At 44.8% G+C, this 13,939-nt stretch overlaps 1 protein-coding gene across 1 annotated transcript in view; it reads left to right on the top strand.

Moving 5' to 3' along the window:
- The first annotated feature begins 1,036 nt into the window (after positions 1-1,036).
- TBC1D9 (TBC1 domain family member 9) overlaps positions 1,037-13,939 on the top strand; it is a 97,905-nt gene continuing 85,002 nt past the window's right edge. The window contains exon 1 of the mRNA XM_040331334.1: positions 1,037-1,263. Within this exon, the coding sequence (XP_040187268.1) occupies positions 1,146-1,263 (118 nt within the window). The 5' untranslated portion in view covers positions 1,037-1,145. The remainder of the gene's footprint in view (positions 1,264-13,939) is intronic.

Genomic DNA, 13,939 nt, shown 5'->3' with positions numbered 1-13,939 from the left:
ATTGGCACTGGCTGGATCGCTAAGGCTGGATTCACACCTATGCAGTTTTAGTGCTTTTTGCATTTTGCAGATTTGCACTACAGCCCATGTAACATGGTTTCCTATTGAACACGTTCTGTAGTGCAAATCTGCAAAAGGCACTAAAACTGCATACGTGTGAATCCAGCCTAAGAGGCTGCCTGTCTTTTCCTATGGAATCTCTCCCTCTTTAGCTGAGGCAGCAAGATGTAATTTTGTTTAATATGCAGTACAGTGACAGAGCAACACCTTGCTGCATCTTGCTGGAAAGGGAATGATTCCATAGGGACACACAGGCTGCGACATCCCCTTGTTGATCCTGCCACTGCCAATTTGTCCCTAGTGGAAAAATCACCCATCGGAAATTCCGACCGTGTGCAGGCCCCATCTGACTTTTTCTGTCGGAATTTCCGACAGCAAAAATTTGAGAGCTGGTTCTCAAATTTTCAGACGGGAAAAGTTCTTGTCGGAAATTCCGATCGTCTGTATGCAATTCTGATGCACAAAAAAACACGCATGCTCCGAATCAATTTGATGCATGCTTGGAATCATTGAACTCATTGTAGTGTTGTACGTCACCGCGTTCTTGGTGGTCGGAATTTCAGACAACATTTGTGTGACCGTGTGTATGTGACACAAGTTTAAGCCAAAATTCAGTCGGAAAAAAAATCCACCCGCTTTTATTGTTGGAATTTCCGATCTTGTGTACGTGGCATTATAGTAAATCATTGTCTCACTGCTTATCTGAGCAAATACGCTCCACTAAACGATATAGGTAGTAGTCAGAATCTGCAGTCAGTGACTTTATATGTATTATATTATTATAATATTATATATTTATAATTTATATCTAAATTTTTGCTTGTAAAACAAGATAAAGTATTAAATACACAATTGTGGCAGAAAACACCATTTGACCACAGTTCCTAGTCTCAAGGTTACCCTTGTCCATTTTCACAGGTGAACTGACTCATTATTACTCCACAGGGGCTATCACACAACTATGGTCTGGTGTGAAGTGCACTTGCTTTCCTGTCTCAGTATGGCTATTGATCACACTTCCTGACTTTTCATCCAGGCTTCCAATATCATCTTATCAGGGAAGGACGTGCTAAGCCCTCTCTAGTATGATTGTACATCCAAAGAGAGCATTCTTTCCCAATTTGCTGTGGGACACGGAGAAAGAAAATCTGTACTTTCTGCTGCAGAGGAGAAAAGGGCATGAGCAGACCAATGGGATTAGAGGTAAGCACACATAATAACCCAGTTATACAGCTTTATGCATCCAAAGCCTCATACACACGGTCGGACTTCAAAAAAAAATTTCGTGGATTTTTGTTCGAAGAGCATTGAATGAATGAATGAATGAAAAACTTATAAAGCGCGGCGCATGCGAACTGAATCGCTTCATTGGCCGTGAAGTTGGTATGTATACACACGGCAGGACTTTTTCAGCAAACTTTCCCAAAATCTTGGGTTTTTTCAGCTTTTTACCGCCACCCTTTGGTCAACTTCTGTATTGTCTAATCTTTTGCATTGGTTTTGAGCATGCGTGTTTTTACTTTTGGACTTAAGTCCGATGAATTTCTGTACACACGGCAGGACTTTGCACCATAGGACTTTTGTTGCCGGAAAGTTTGTCTGTTTGCAGAGAGAACTTTTTTCCGATGAAAATCGAAAAAGTTTTGTCCGATGGATCGTACACATGGTCAGATTTTTTGAAAAACCTGCTAATTTTGAAGTTTCTTGTCAAAAAGTCCTATCGTGTGTATGGGGCTTTATACTAACAAGAGCCAGATCAGGAGATGTCATAGATGGCAATATTTCTTATAATTCCAGGGGTGCTTTTACTGAGCTGGTACATTGACATCTAAGTAGGTATGGTGCCCATGAAGGGCATGTTTTCACATTCTACTATTAAGCCTCTTTCACATGGGTGATAAGGGGCATACACCAGATTTCAGTGGAAGGAGTCACTGGATTCTAGTACCTGGGACGACAGGTGTATCTGAATAGCGGCAGCTGCTCAGTCTGTACAAAGTAATGACGACTGAGAGGAGCCATCACTGTACGCAAGTATACGCGCATGTTGTGGTTACCTGCGCTTAGGGCAGTGTTTCTCAATTCCAGTCCTCAGGCCCCCCCAACAGGTCAGGATTTCCATTATTTTGCACAGGTATTTTGATCAGTTTCACTGCCTTAGTAAATCACCACAGCCTTTTCATCTGAGGGAAATCCTGAAAACCTGACCTGTTGGGGGGGCCTGAGGACTGGAATTGAGAAACACTGGCTTAGGGACAGATGTCTGAACTTGGATGCATCTTTCTGTGTCCAGTGGCGATCATCCGCCCCCACTTGCAGATAACCACTCCTTGTGTGTTTACCCACGGACAATCATGGCTGCTGTCAACTTTGTTTACACAGACAGGGCCGCATCTAACCATTAACACCCGTGATTCTATCAGCAAGAATCCTTTTAATTCTTGCCGTTGGAATTCGCAGGCCAGCCCTAGTCACCTGCGTGAATGAGGTCTTTAATGAATATGAAACAAAAGTAAAGACGTTGATTTCGTGGCCTTGATTATCATTTATGGTTACAAACATATGGCACTATAAAAATCCTGTATAAAAACAATGGTTGGTGAAAACCAAACAAAAAAATCAAGTGTGTGTGTGTGTGTGTGTGTGTGTGTGTGTGTGTGTAATAAAAAAAAAAATATATATATATATATATATATATATATATATATATATATATATATATATATATATATATATATATATATATATATATATATATATATTGTAAAGCGACGTGTAAACTGTTGGTGCTACATACAGTAGATCTTGTATAAAATATATATAAATAATATATACTGTAAAGCACATATTTTCCAAACCTGGGACTGGTCATGAAAATCACAGACAGCTGGAAAGTCTGAGTAAATGAAGTAATGAAAATGCAGAACAGGAAAGGGTGCCCAGACAAACCGGATACTGTACATCAATTCTGATTGTTACAAAGTCTGCAGACCGGTGACGAGAACAAGGTAACTGTATTCTGGCCTATAGGCACAGAGGAAACCACAGGAATGCTTACTGCGCAGGGGCGGACTGACCATTGAGTCACTCGGGCACTGCCCGAGTGCCCCATGCCACTAGGGGGCCCCATCAGGCTCAGTAAAACCAGGGACAGTATGTAAAAATCAGTTTTTTTTTAGATCTGTCCCTGATATGTCCGAAACTGACATGCTTTTAATGTGAATATCCCAAGATTTTAGCTGCCCTGCCTCTGCACTGCCTCCTGGCGTGGTGGCCATCTGTAAGCCAGAGGGGCCCCATAATCTTCTATTGCCCGGGGGCCCCATGAGTTGTCAGTCCGCCCCTGTTACTGCGTATTATAGGGAGTATGTATCTTGTACACAGCTTCTTTAATTATTAGTCAGGACTATGGCTAGGTTCACACTTTTGCGGGTGTAAGAATGCCCTTTAGCAGACATGCTCATCTTATTCTGGCACCCTTGCGCATGGGGAAAAATGCAGTGCGTTTTCAGTTGTACAAAACCGCGTTGTGCTGCATCTATTTGAAAAAATTGTTCCTGCACTACTTTTTGGTGTTTGTGGGTGCGACTTGTATAGACATTTGTATATGAAGCCGCACAGATGTCTTCAAAGTTGCACGGACATGCAGTTTTGAAATTGAATGTGGCTTTAAAATCGCACAATGTGAACGAGGGCTGATTGTGCATAATTACTGACTTATTTTTTCCTTAAAGGAACCGTCATGGGCATCCGCTCCATAGGGCAAGGGGGGTCGTTTGCCCCCCCCCCCCCTGGAATCGCCAGGGAGAGCCAGGAGCAGAGCCGAACTGGCCCTGGGGCAGATTTAAGCGGTGACTGCATCGCTCCCCTCCCCTCTAGTTGTCCCTTATTTAGAGTGCCTGTCCCTCTTCTGGAATCAAATCCATTTGTCCCTCATTCCAAAAGGTTACTCTTTTTGACCTGAAATAAATATACTGTCAATATAGTATAGTGTTTCAATCAAGGGAAAGGGGTGCTGTGTAATGTAAAGGGGTCCCGAGCTGTGGGGTGCTGTGTAATGTAAAGGGGTCCAGAGGTGCTGTTGTGGAGAGGGGGTACACAGTAGTGACAAAGAGATATTGAAAGATGCAAGGGGCACAGTGGGGTGTTTTTACATTTTAAAGTTGGGGGGGGGGGGGCGCTTTTAACCCACGCTAGAGGTTCAATGAAAGGGTAAAATGCAACTGTGTATCGCCGCTGCCGAAGCGCCCCCCTCTGAAAAAATTTCAGCGGACACCCATGGGAACCGTCCTCTTGTGTATATTGCACAGTATAAAAATATGTAGTTGTTGTTTTTGTTCTATGGCATGATGATGCATATACATTTTTTGATTTTTACTGCTTCTTTCCTTGGATGGTAGGGGGTCATGCACACAGGACATTTTTACAGCTGCTGTTAGGGCCGTCTAACTTTTTTTTTAACTGCCTCTAAATCGCCCCTCCATGTTGGTCTATAAGTGCAGGTTCACACAGGGGCGGCTTTAAAGTCGTCCAACTCTGAAGCCACCCCGCACAGCATGACCTCAGCGCGACGTGCAAACAACTTCTTTAATATAAGTCAATGCAATGCTCGCAAGTCACCCCAAGGTAGTACAGGAGCCTTTTTCTAAGTCGGAGCGACTTAAGTCGCTCCTATCAGAATGGTTCCATTGTACTAAATGGAGCGTGACTTGTCAGGCTGACAGGTTGCCCCTGTATGAACCGGCACCTAGTGTTCATATGTCCCTTTTTTTTGGTATAGTTGGATTGACAGTACTGTCAGCAACTCTTCTTGAGATGGGTGATAGGGTGGGTGGGTTTGTAATGGGGATTGGTATATATGTATTTTTGTACAATAAACAATCTTATGATGAGGGCATCAGGGCCGATTCTAGGGTCACAGATGCCTGGGCGCAGAAATATTACTAGGGGCCCCCACATGGGCATGGTCATCATACTAACTCCTCCCCTTTACAAATGTTTCTTTGGCTACGACTCAAACACAGAGATGCTCCCCTAAGAAGTCTTCATTAGTGTCCCCCATCAGAGCCCCCCCCACAGCAGGTGTCCCCCATCAGAGCCCCCCCACAGCAGGTGTCCCCATAGATCAGTACTTGTCCAATAGATCCCTGTAGCTCGGGTGCGCTGGGAGCAGAAGCACATTACAGGGGGCGGGGAATACGTGGCATCTTTGGTTACTTGGAGGGTGGCACTCAGAGAGCATTTCTGGGAGTGCACAGGATGATTGGCATCAGCTCCGGCCAACCCAGAAGCCTCTCATCACACCACCTATGGGAGAAGAGCCGAAACATGCAGAGGGGGCGGGGCAGACAAGAGACTGCTAAATGCACACCGGACAGAATTAATTAAGTGGAGCCTAGTACCGGAACGTGTTACGGTACTAGACTCTGCTGTGGTACCCAGCCCGGATTCCGGGGACAGCGGAAGGTATGCGCTCTTGTCAGTTGCCAGCGAAGAGAGCAAGCGGAATGGGGAACTACAGCACCCGCTACATGCGCGCGCCGCCTCTGGACACAGACAAGGAGGAGGGAGGGGAGCACTTTGGAGCTTCGGCGCCCCCACCTCTGAGGCGCCTGGGTGTGGAGCACCCTGTGCACCCTGCCTAGGATCGGCCCTGGAGGGCATGGCTATGTAGAGTTTTATTTTTTGGTAGTTAGTAGTTGTCCACTGAAGTCTAGCAATGTTGTTTCTTTTCGTTTTTACGCTCCGTTCACACTGGTGCGATTTCAGATGCGACTTGAACTGCACAGAATCACATGACAATGGATATCAGATTGTTTTCAATGGTGCCCGCTCACATCAATGCAACTCAGCGTGGCACAATTTTGGAAATGGTTCTTGTACTACTGGCACAATTCGAGCACAAGTTTGTCCCCATAGAACATGCAAGGCACTTCAAAGTAGCATCCAAGTCGCGCAACATAATCGCACTGAAAGTCGGAACAAAATCAGATTGCAGCAGTGTGAACCTGGCCTTAGTCTGCTGGTTTTTCTGCATTATCTGTTTGTTACATGTTTTGAAATATTAGCAGATATTGTAGAATGAATGCTTACACTATAAGGCTCCATGCACACTGAAGCTGATAAACTGCAGTTTATTGGCATTTTGGCTTTTTTTTAACGCCCATAAACTGAACTCTGTTTGCTTATGTAGCCATGCACACGTGGGCGTTTTTTAGTGTTAATATGCTTTGGAGTTTATTGGCTTTTTTCTGAACGCCTGAAATTTGCGTTCAAAGTGCCGTTTTCGGCGGTAAAAAAACGATCAAACGCCAGCATTTTTTTAGCATTTTTTTTTTTTTATCCATTGAGAAAAAAAAAAAAGCTACACTGAAAAACGCTGATTAAAGCTATTGCAAAAATGCTAAAAAACTTTGAAAGGCTCCCTGCAAAGCTACTGGCGTTTTTTTTTTTTATAGCTTTTTTTTTTTGCTTCAGTGTGCATGAAGCCTAAAGTGTAATTTCAATCCAGAAATTCCAGTAGTGGAAATGTCACAATTTTATAACAGTGACTACAATAATTAGAATGTCAACAATGCACCCGATTATCCTCTGTTTACGCTGAATTTTGTCATGGAATTTTAAGTGCATGTCTCATAAAAAGTCGCTGCTCTGAGTGTTTATTCCAACAAACACAAGATTTAGATGGAGACATAAAAGCATTTGATTAATCTGCTTTGTCAGACATGTTTATGAAATAGCGAACTGCATACTAATCATCTATAATGAACACAACTAAGGTGATACAGAAAGGAATGGCTGGCCATGCTCATGTAAATCATGGTTCCATTTAGAAAGATTAAAGGGGTTGACAGAACACAATCGTTCAGGAGGGGGGGGGTCACTGTACTAACATCAGATTGTTAGTACAGCACGCTGGTCGGTGGGATAAGGGCTTCCTTACACTGATAGGCATTGGGAGAAAGACCCCATTGCAATGATAACAAGTGGGAAGAATGCTTCTTATGTTGGTGGTCATTCGGAAGACCGCTTCTTATGTCGGTGGTCCGTGGGAAGAATGCCACCTTACAGATAGTTGCAAAGATCATTGGAGTCAGTGGGAATTTTATTTGAGAGAAAGAATTTGCTCATTGCTCAAGAAGCCCCTAGCAACCTTTTGGAGAAACGGTGGTTGAAAAGGCTAATTTTAAGGCTGTCTGAGGGAAAACTTTTATGTTTTCTCTTCATTCTCCATTTTACTATGCGGGTTTGAATCGGATTGGTTGTTTTGTCTTTTTTTTTATTTTTTATTTCTCTCTCCTTTTGATTTTGTTACAATATATTGCTACTGCCAGTGATTGACTGACTGCAATGAGCTGTTATCATGAGGGATGCAGCGTCCCACTCAGGACATGTGGGATCTGCAAAAGTATTACTTCTTTGTCATTGCTATATTGCATGTCATTTTGCATTGTATACCTGTGGTATCCCTGTTCATAGGCTGGTCAGGTGTGCTTCTTACTTCCCACCACAAGATGGGGATAGCACCACTCTGGGAAATCTATCCCAGCTCAGGCTTATCCGTGGTCAGTTGTTCAGTACAGGAAGCAGTGTGCAGAGAGAAAGGAGAATGTGAAGGTGAGAGAAGGTCAGTCCAGAGAAGGGACACATTTAAACTGCTAAAATCAAAGGATAAAAGCCACTAATCGGCAGCAAAGACCTTTGAGTATAAAGGTGAAGGATTTATTAGCCTCCGGCAACCTCACCCATGTCACTGGATTCAAAAGGGACCAGACACAAGTAAGCATTATACTGAACCACAGCCTGAGTCCAGGCCTACTAAAGCCTATTAGCAGTGGATCAGCAGAACTCCTCTATTTACCCAGAGACTGTATTCTACTGGATGTTTGTACTGCAACCAAAACCAGACACAGTAAAAGTTGTGAGTTGTATTCTACCACTGTCTACCTCATTCTTCAACATTGCTACTACAACTGGTTGTACCACCATTAACGGTACTGGCGTCACGACAAATATCATAAAGGGACCCAGCCGCCACAAGCACTCTAAACACCCCTGTCATCACGGGCACCTCAACCACCATCTCGGCTGGCGTTTCCCTATCGCAGAGCGTGCCCCGGAGGATTTCGTGCTGTCTTCCCTTTCACTGTGCGACCGGCCCAGGGAGGCTTTCTGCTAACCGTGAGTAAACCGATGAACTGTATTATTGCTGTCTCTCATCGGCCCACCGTGCACCTCACGTGTTCCCCTGCGGTTCTGGCTCGTCGCATAAACACCTCTTATCACAACATTTTATATATATATATATATATATATATATATATATATATATATATATATATATATATATATATATATAATATATATAATATATATATATAATATATATAATTTTTTTTTTTTTTTTACTTACTACACAAAGGAATTAAGGTTGGTACACACTATAAGAAAATTGGGCGAGTCTTCGTCCGGTATTTCTTAATTTTACACAGCCGGTCAGAACCTAGGAAGGATATAACGTCCAAAAACTCTCGTACGACAAAGGCTTTTTTTTTTTTCATTGTTTATTGCTTCTGATCATGTGCGGTCTTTTGTATCTGAAATTTCTCATATAAAAATGGTACACGTTAAATTAAAATCTTTGGCCTTTTCCCATGCAAGAAATGTTTTGGAATTTTCATTTACAAAGTCAGAATCGTATGTGGAAATTTGTGTACACGCAATGCGAAAATCGTGCCTCGTACAAAAATGTTCTTCCTATTTATTTATTTTATTCCTTCTCAAAGTGTGTATCCCCTTCAGTCACTAGTGTATATAGAATTTTTTTTCTGTTTTTAAATATATGAAGTTTAGACCCTCCTTTAATGGTTTATTCCAGTGTTTCTCAACTCCAGTCCTCAAGGCACGCCAACAGGTCATGTTTTCAGGCTTTCTATTGTTTTGCACAGGTGATTTGATCCGTTTCACTGCCTTAGTAATTACCATAGCTGTTTCATCTGAGGGAAATCCTGAAAACATGACCTGTTGGTGCGCCTTGAGGACTGGAGTTGAGAAAACGGAAAATTGTTATCCTTACCTTCGGTAATTTTCCTTTCCTGGCCTGTCAGCACATCATGGGTTAATCCCTCCTTCGGTCCCCCAGTACCACCTTCCCTTAGCTAATAAGTAGGGGGCCCCTCCTCCCCAGTCCTTGTTCCACTAATTTGGCGGACGACAGACTATAGGGAGGGAAAGGCTGTGCTGACGTGAGGACAGGCCAGGAAAGGAAAATTACCGAAGGTAAGCATAACAATTTTCCGTTTTCCTGGCCAGTCCTCCCGTCAGCACATCATGGGATTTGATTTAGCACCTTAGGGCGGGAAAATATATATAAGACTCGGACGACAACTATAAATGCTGCTTAAGTAAATATATTTATTGTCTTCTTTTTTTTTTTTTCATTTTGCCTGAAAAGGTGCCGATACCACGGCATTTCCGAAACTAGACGCCTTAGATGACGTCACGTCTAAACTGTAATGCCTAGCGAAGGTCCTGCAGGAACTCCAACTAGCTGTCTTGCATATTTCTTCAACCGGAATTTTGGCAAATGCTGCCCAAGAGGCTGCCACCCCTCTGGTAGAATGAGCTCTCGTTGCCTGCGGAGGCGTCAGCCCCTGTTTCTCGTACGTGAGCTTTATTACTTTGATGATCCAGGTTGAGATTATTCTTGTTGAAGCTGCTTGTCCTCTTTTAGGTCCCGATGGCAGGACAAAAAGGGAATCCGTTTTGCGTATTTGTTGAGAACGGTGCAGATAAATTGAGAAAAGGCTGACCATGTCCAGAGGTCTGAGGTCCAATTCTTCTTCCTGCCTAGGAGATACTGTAAAGCTAGGTAGCACTGCCTCCCAGTTAAGGTGGAATTTTGAAACTACCTTGGGTGTTGCTATTGGAGAAGGCCTCAGAATTACTCTATCCGGAAGAACGATGCAATACGGTTCTCTGCTGGATAGGGCCGCTAGCTCAGAAACCCTCCTTGCCGATGTTACAGCGGTGAGAAAAACCAGCTTAAGTGTTAGAAACCAGAATGGACAAGATTCTGTCTGTACAAAAGGATGTAAAAGCAGCGCCTTTAGCACTGTGCCTAAGTCCCATGCCAGGAATAGACACTTCCTTGGAGGATTTATTTTCATGGTTGCCCTCAAGAATTGTTTTACCAGTGGTTCGTCTGCCCATCTATGTCCCGTAAAACATGACAAGGCTGATATTTGTACTTTCAATGTACTATACGCCAAGCCTTTATTTAAAGCTGATTGCAAAAAGTCCAGTACTTGTGCCACACTCGGATCCAGTGAGGAGAAATTTTCTTGTAAAGCAAAGGTTGTAAACCTTGCCCAGACCCTGTTGTAGGTGACGTTGGTCGATGCTTTTCTAGATTTTAACAGTGTTGAAATTACTTCTTTTGAAATGCCCTGTGCTTGGAGTCTGGTTGATTCAGCAGCCAGGCCGTCAGTTGCAACCTGTTCGGGTTGGGGTGTACCCATTGGTGCTGCCATAGGAGGTCCCTCTTTAGTGGTAACTGTATTGGGGGAGCCGACGCCATGTGTAGGAGTAGAGGAAACCACGACCTCTGCGGCCAAAAGGGAAGAATTATTATTGTATGGACCTTCTCCTTCGCAATTTTTAACAAAGTTCTCATTGCTAGCGGCACCGGCGGAAAAATGTACACTAGGGGAAAATTCCATGGGATGGAAAATGCATCCTGGGCCAAGGATCCGTTGCAACGGAACCTGGAGACAAATTGAGGAGTCTTTGCATTGACTCGAGTCGCCATAAGATCCACCGAGGGTGTCCCCCCCTCGGAGAAGATTGGTTCTAGGAACTTCCAGTTCAAGGCCCATTCGTTCTTGTCGGGGAAGTCCCGGCTCAGATGATCCGCGATGGAATTCTGGCTGCCCGGAATATAAGCTGCTGTTAGGGCTTCCAGATGTGTTTCGGCCCAAACAAATATCCTGGTCGCCACCTGCAGAAGTGGCAAGCTCTTGGTTCCACCCTGTCTGGCTACATATGCCACTGCTATCTTGTTGTCCAACATCAGTTTGACTCGAGCACCATGTATCGGCTTCTCGAAAGCCCGTAGGGCCATGTATGCTGCTTGGAGCTCCAAGAGGTTGGAGTGTCGGGATTCCGTCTTGCTCCAAAGTCCTTGCACCTGCCTGCCAAGGCAGTGAGCACCCCAGCCCCGTGACAGGTTCTCTGATGACTTCCACCAGGTTAAGCTCTGTCGCATCCGACTTGGTATGAGGATCCTCTGGTGAAGAGAAGTACCATCCCATTGGGTCAGGAAGGATGTCTGGAAGGCTCTTGTGTGGAACCTTGCCCAAGGGATGGCTGGGCTTGCTGCAGTAAACATCCCGAGTAGGGTCATACAATCTCTTGCCGTTAGCGATGTTGACTTCATCACGCTGCTGACGCAGGCTACCAGTTCTGCCTTCTTTCGTTCGGGTAGAAGGACCAGGCCTCTGTTTGTATTGAAGACCAGTCCCAGATATTCCATCTGTTGTGACGGGATTAATTGACTTTTTTGTTTGTTGATGATCCAGCCAAACCTTGATGGGATTTCCAAAACCGTCTCGCGTTGACACGCCAGTTCCTTGCTTGAACGTGCTACTACCAAAATGTCGTCTAGGTAGTGAAAAATCTTTATGCCCTTTAGGCGGATGACGGCAATAACTGCTAGCAAGATTTTGGAAAATATTCGTGGAGCTGTGCTGATGCCGAACGGCAAACACCGGAACTGAAAGTGGTCCTCTCCCACAAGAAATCTTAGATATTTTTGATGACTCTTGTTGATTGGGACATGCAGATATGCATCTGTTAGGTCGACTGATATCAGCCAGTCTCCTGGTTGCAATACAGAGATGATTGTAAATACGGATTCCATCTTGAACGTCTTGGGCTCTATGAAGTGGTTTAAAACCCTTAGGTCCAGAACTGGTCTGAGATCCCCCGATGCTTTGGGAACTAGAAAGATTGGAGAATATACCCCTCTTCCTTGTTGACGTCGGGGTACCGGCGAGATCGCCTTCTTTTGCTGCAAGCCGGTTAAATATTCTTGTAAGCAGTCTTTTCTGATCTGTCGGACATTCTGTGTGGACCACCGTATTGGGTGGCTTCTGCTGAAAATATATTTTGTAACCGTACTTGATCGTCTTGTGGACCCATTGGTCCTTGATTTCTTCCGCCCATACTCTCCAGAAGGACCTTAACCTAGCGCCCACCTGGACAGGATGGGCGGTTGACCCGTCAAAAAGACTTCTCGGTTTTCTTTGCGGTCTGCGCGGCTCTAGACTTTACCTTCTGCAAGAAGGAATTTTGTGGATTTTTCCAGTAAGGTCTTGTATATTCCCGTCCTGGCCTGTAAGCCCTGGCGTCATACGCCCTTTTGTACTCTGGTTGGGCTGGCCGAGTGGCCTGCTGTCTCTTCCTGGGTCTTTGTGGTATTAGACCTGATTTTCCCCCTGTAGCTCGACTGATAGCTTCTTCTAGGGTTTTTCCGAACAGCACTTTGCCGTTAAACGGAATATTGCAGAGACTCAGTTTTGAGGTGCTGTCTGCGCCCCAATGCCGCAACCAAAGAGCCCTTTTTGCCGTCACTGCAAAAGCCATGATCTTTGCAAGTAGCTTTGTCAAGTCCATAGAGGCTTCTGCTATGAAATCGGCCGCAAGGTCGAAACTCTCCATTGTTTGAATGAGTGCTTCTGAGCCTGTCTCTGCTTTAAGGACTGCTTGAGTACTCGTGGTCCAGACCTTGAGTGCCCTGGAAACTGAAGTTAGAGCAACGGCCGGGCGGCACGCTGCACCTGCGGCTGAGTATACCTTTTTCAGGTCTGTGTCCGCACGTCTGTCCATTGGGTCTCTAAAGGTCGTAGAATCCTGTAAAGGCAGCGCGACCTGTCTGGCCAAGCGTTGTAAGGCCGCATCGATGCCCAATGGGGAGTCCCAAAGGTCTGCCTCTGGCGTTTTAAAAGGGTATAACCTTGAGAAACGATTTTGGACATTTGCCCTTTTTTCTGGCCTTTCCCATTCTTCCTCGAACCATTCTCGGATTTCCGGCAAGAGGGGGAAGGTAACCCCTTGTCTCTTACGGCTAGGAAAAAATCTTTTAATTTTTTCAGGTGGCTGAGCCTCTTGATCCCAATCAATGGCCTCTTGATCCCAATCAATGGCCTCTCTTATAGCTGTGACAAAAACTTCAATATATTGAAAATCGAATAAATATTCTGAGGGCTCCTCAGAGTCCGATGAGCCAAATGATAGCGTCTCCTGAGTGGGTGAATCATCTCGTCCTAGCTAATTGACGCTACCAACTTTAGGCCTTGATCTAGAAGTTTTGGTAGCTGAGGCTGACTGAATACCCTCTGCTACTGCTTCTTGGATATAGTCTTTAATTCTTTTCGCTTCTGCTTCTCTGTCTGTAGCCATATCCTTAATGCAGTTGGCGCAAAGAAGCTTGCCAGGTTCGGATGGAGCCGAACATGCCCAACAAAGACCATCGTCCGGGCGGGGCCTAGACCCACTTGGCTCTGCTACAGTCGCAGAGTGACTGGATTTGCGTGCTGGGCTGGAATGGGACTTATGCGTTGCCCGAGAGCCAGACGATTTAGAGCGGTGGCGGGACTTCTTTCTCCGTTCATGTTTTATCTTAGGGCTTCTGCTCCTAAAAAGACAACCAAGAAAAACTCTGTTTAGCTCTTGGTGTGCACTCTTTTAAAATTGTGGCCCCCGTAGACCCCTCCTACCTGTCCGGTGATCTTGGTGCATTCTGGGGCTGTGGTGAGCTCATGCTGTATAAAAAGCAGGATACGCACATCAGATGAGAGGCGAACCGTTACAGTCCATA

The sequence above is a fragment of the Rana temporaria genome, chromosome 1, assembly GCF_905171775.1.
Source record: "Rana temporaria chromosome 1, aRanTem1.1, whole genome shotgun sequence".
NCBI classification, from domain to species: domain Eukaryota; kingdom Metazoa; phylum Chordata; class Amphibia; order Anura; family Ranidae; genus Rana; species Rana temporaria.
Note: the sequence above shows the minus strand (reverse complement) of the source record. Positions and strands in the feature narration are given on the sequence as shown.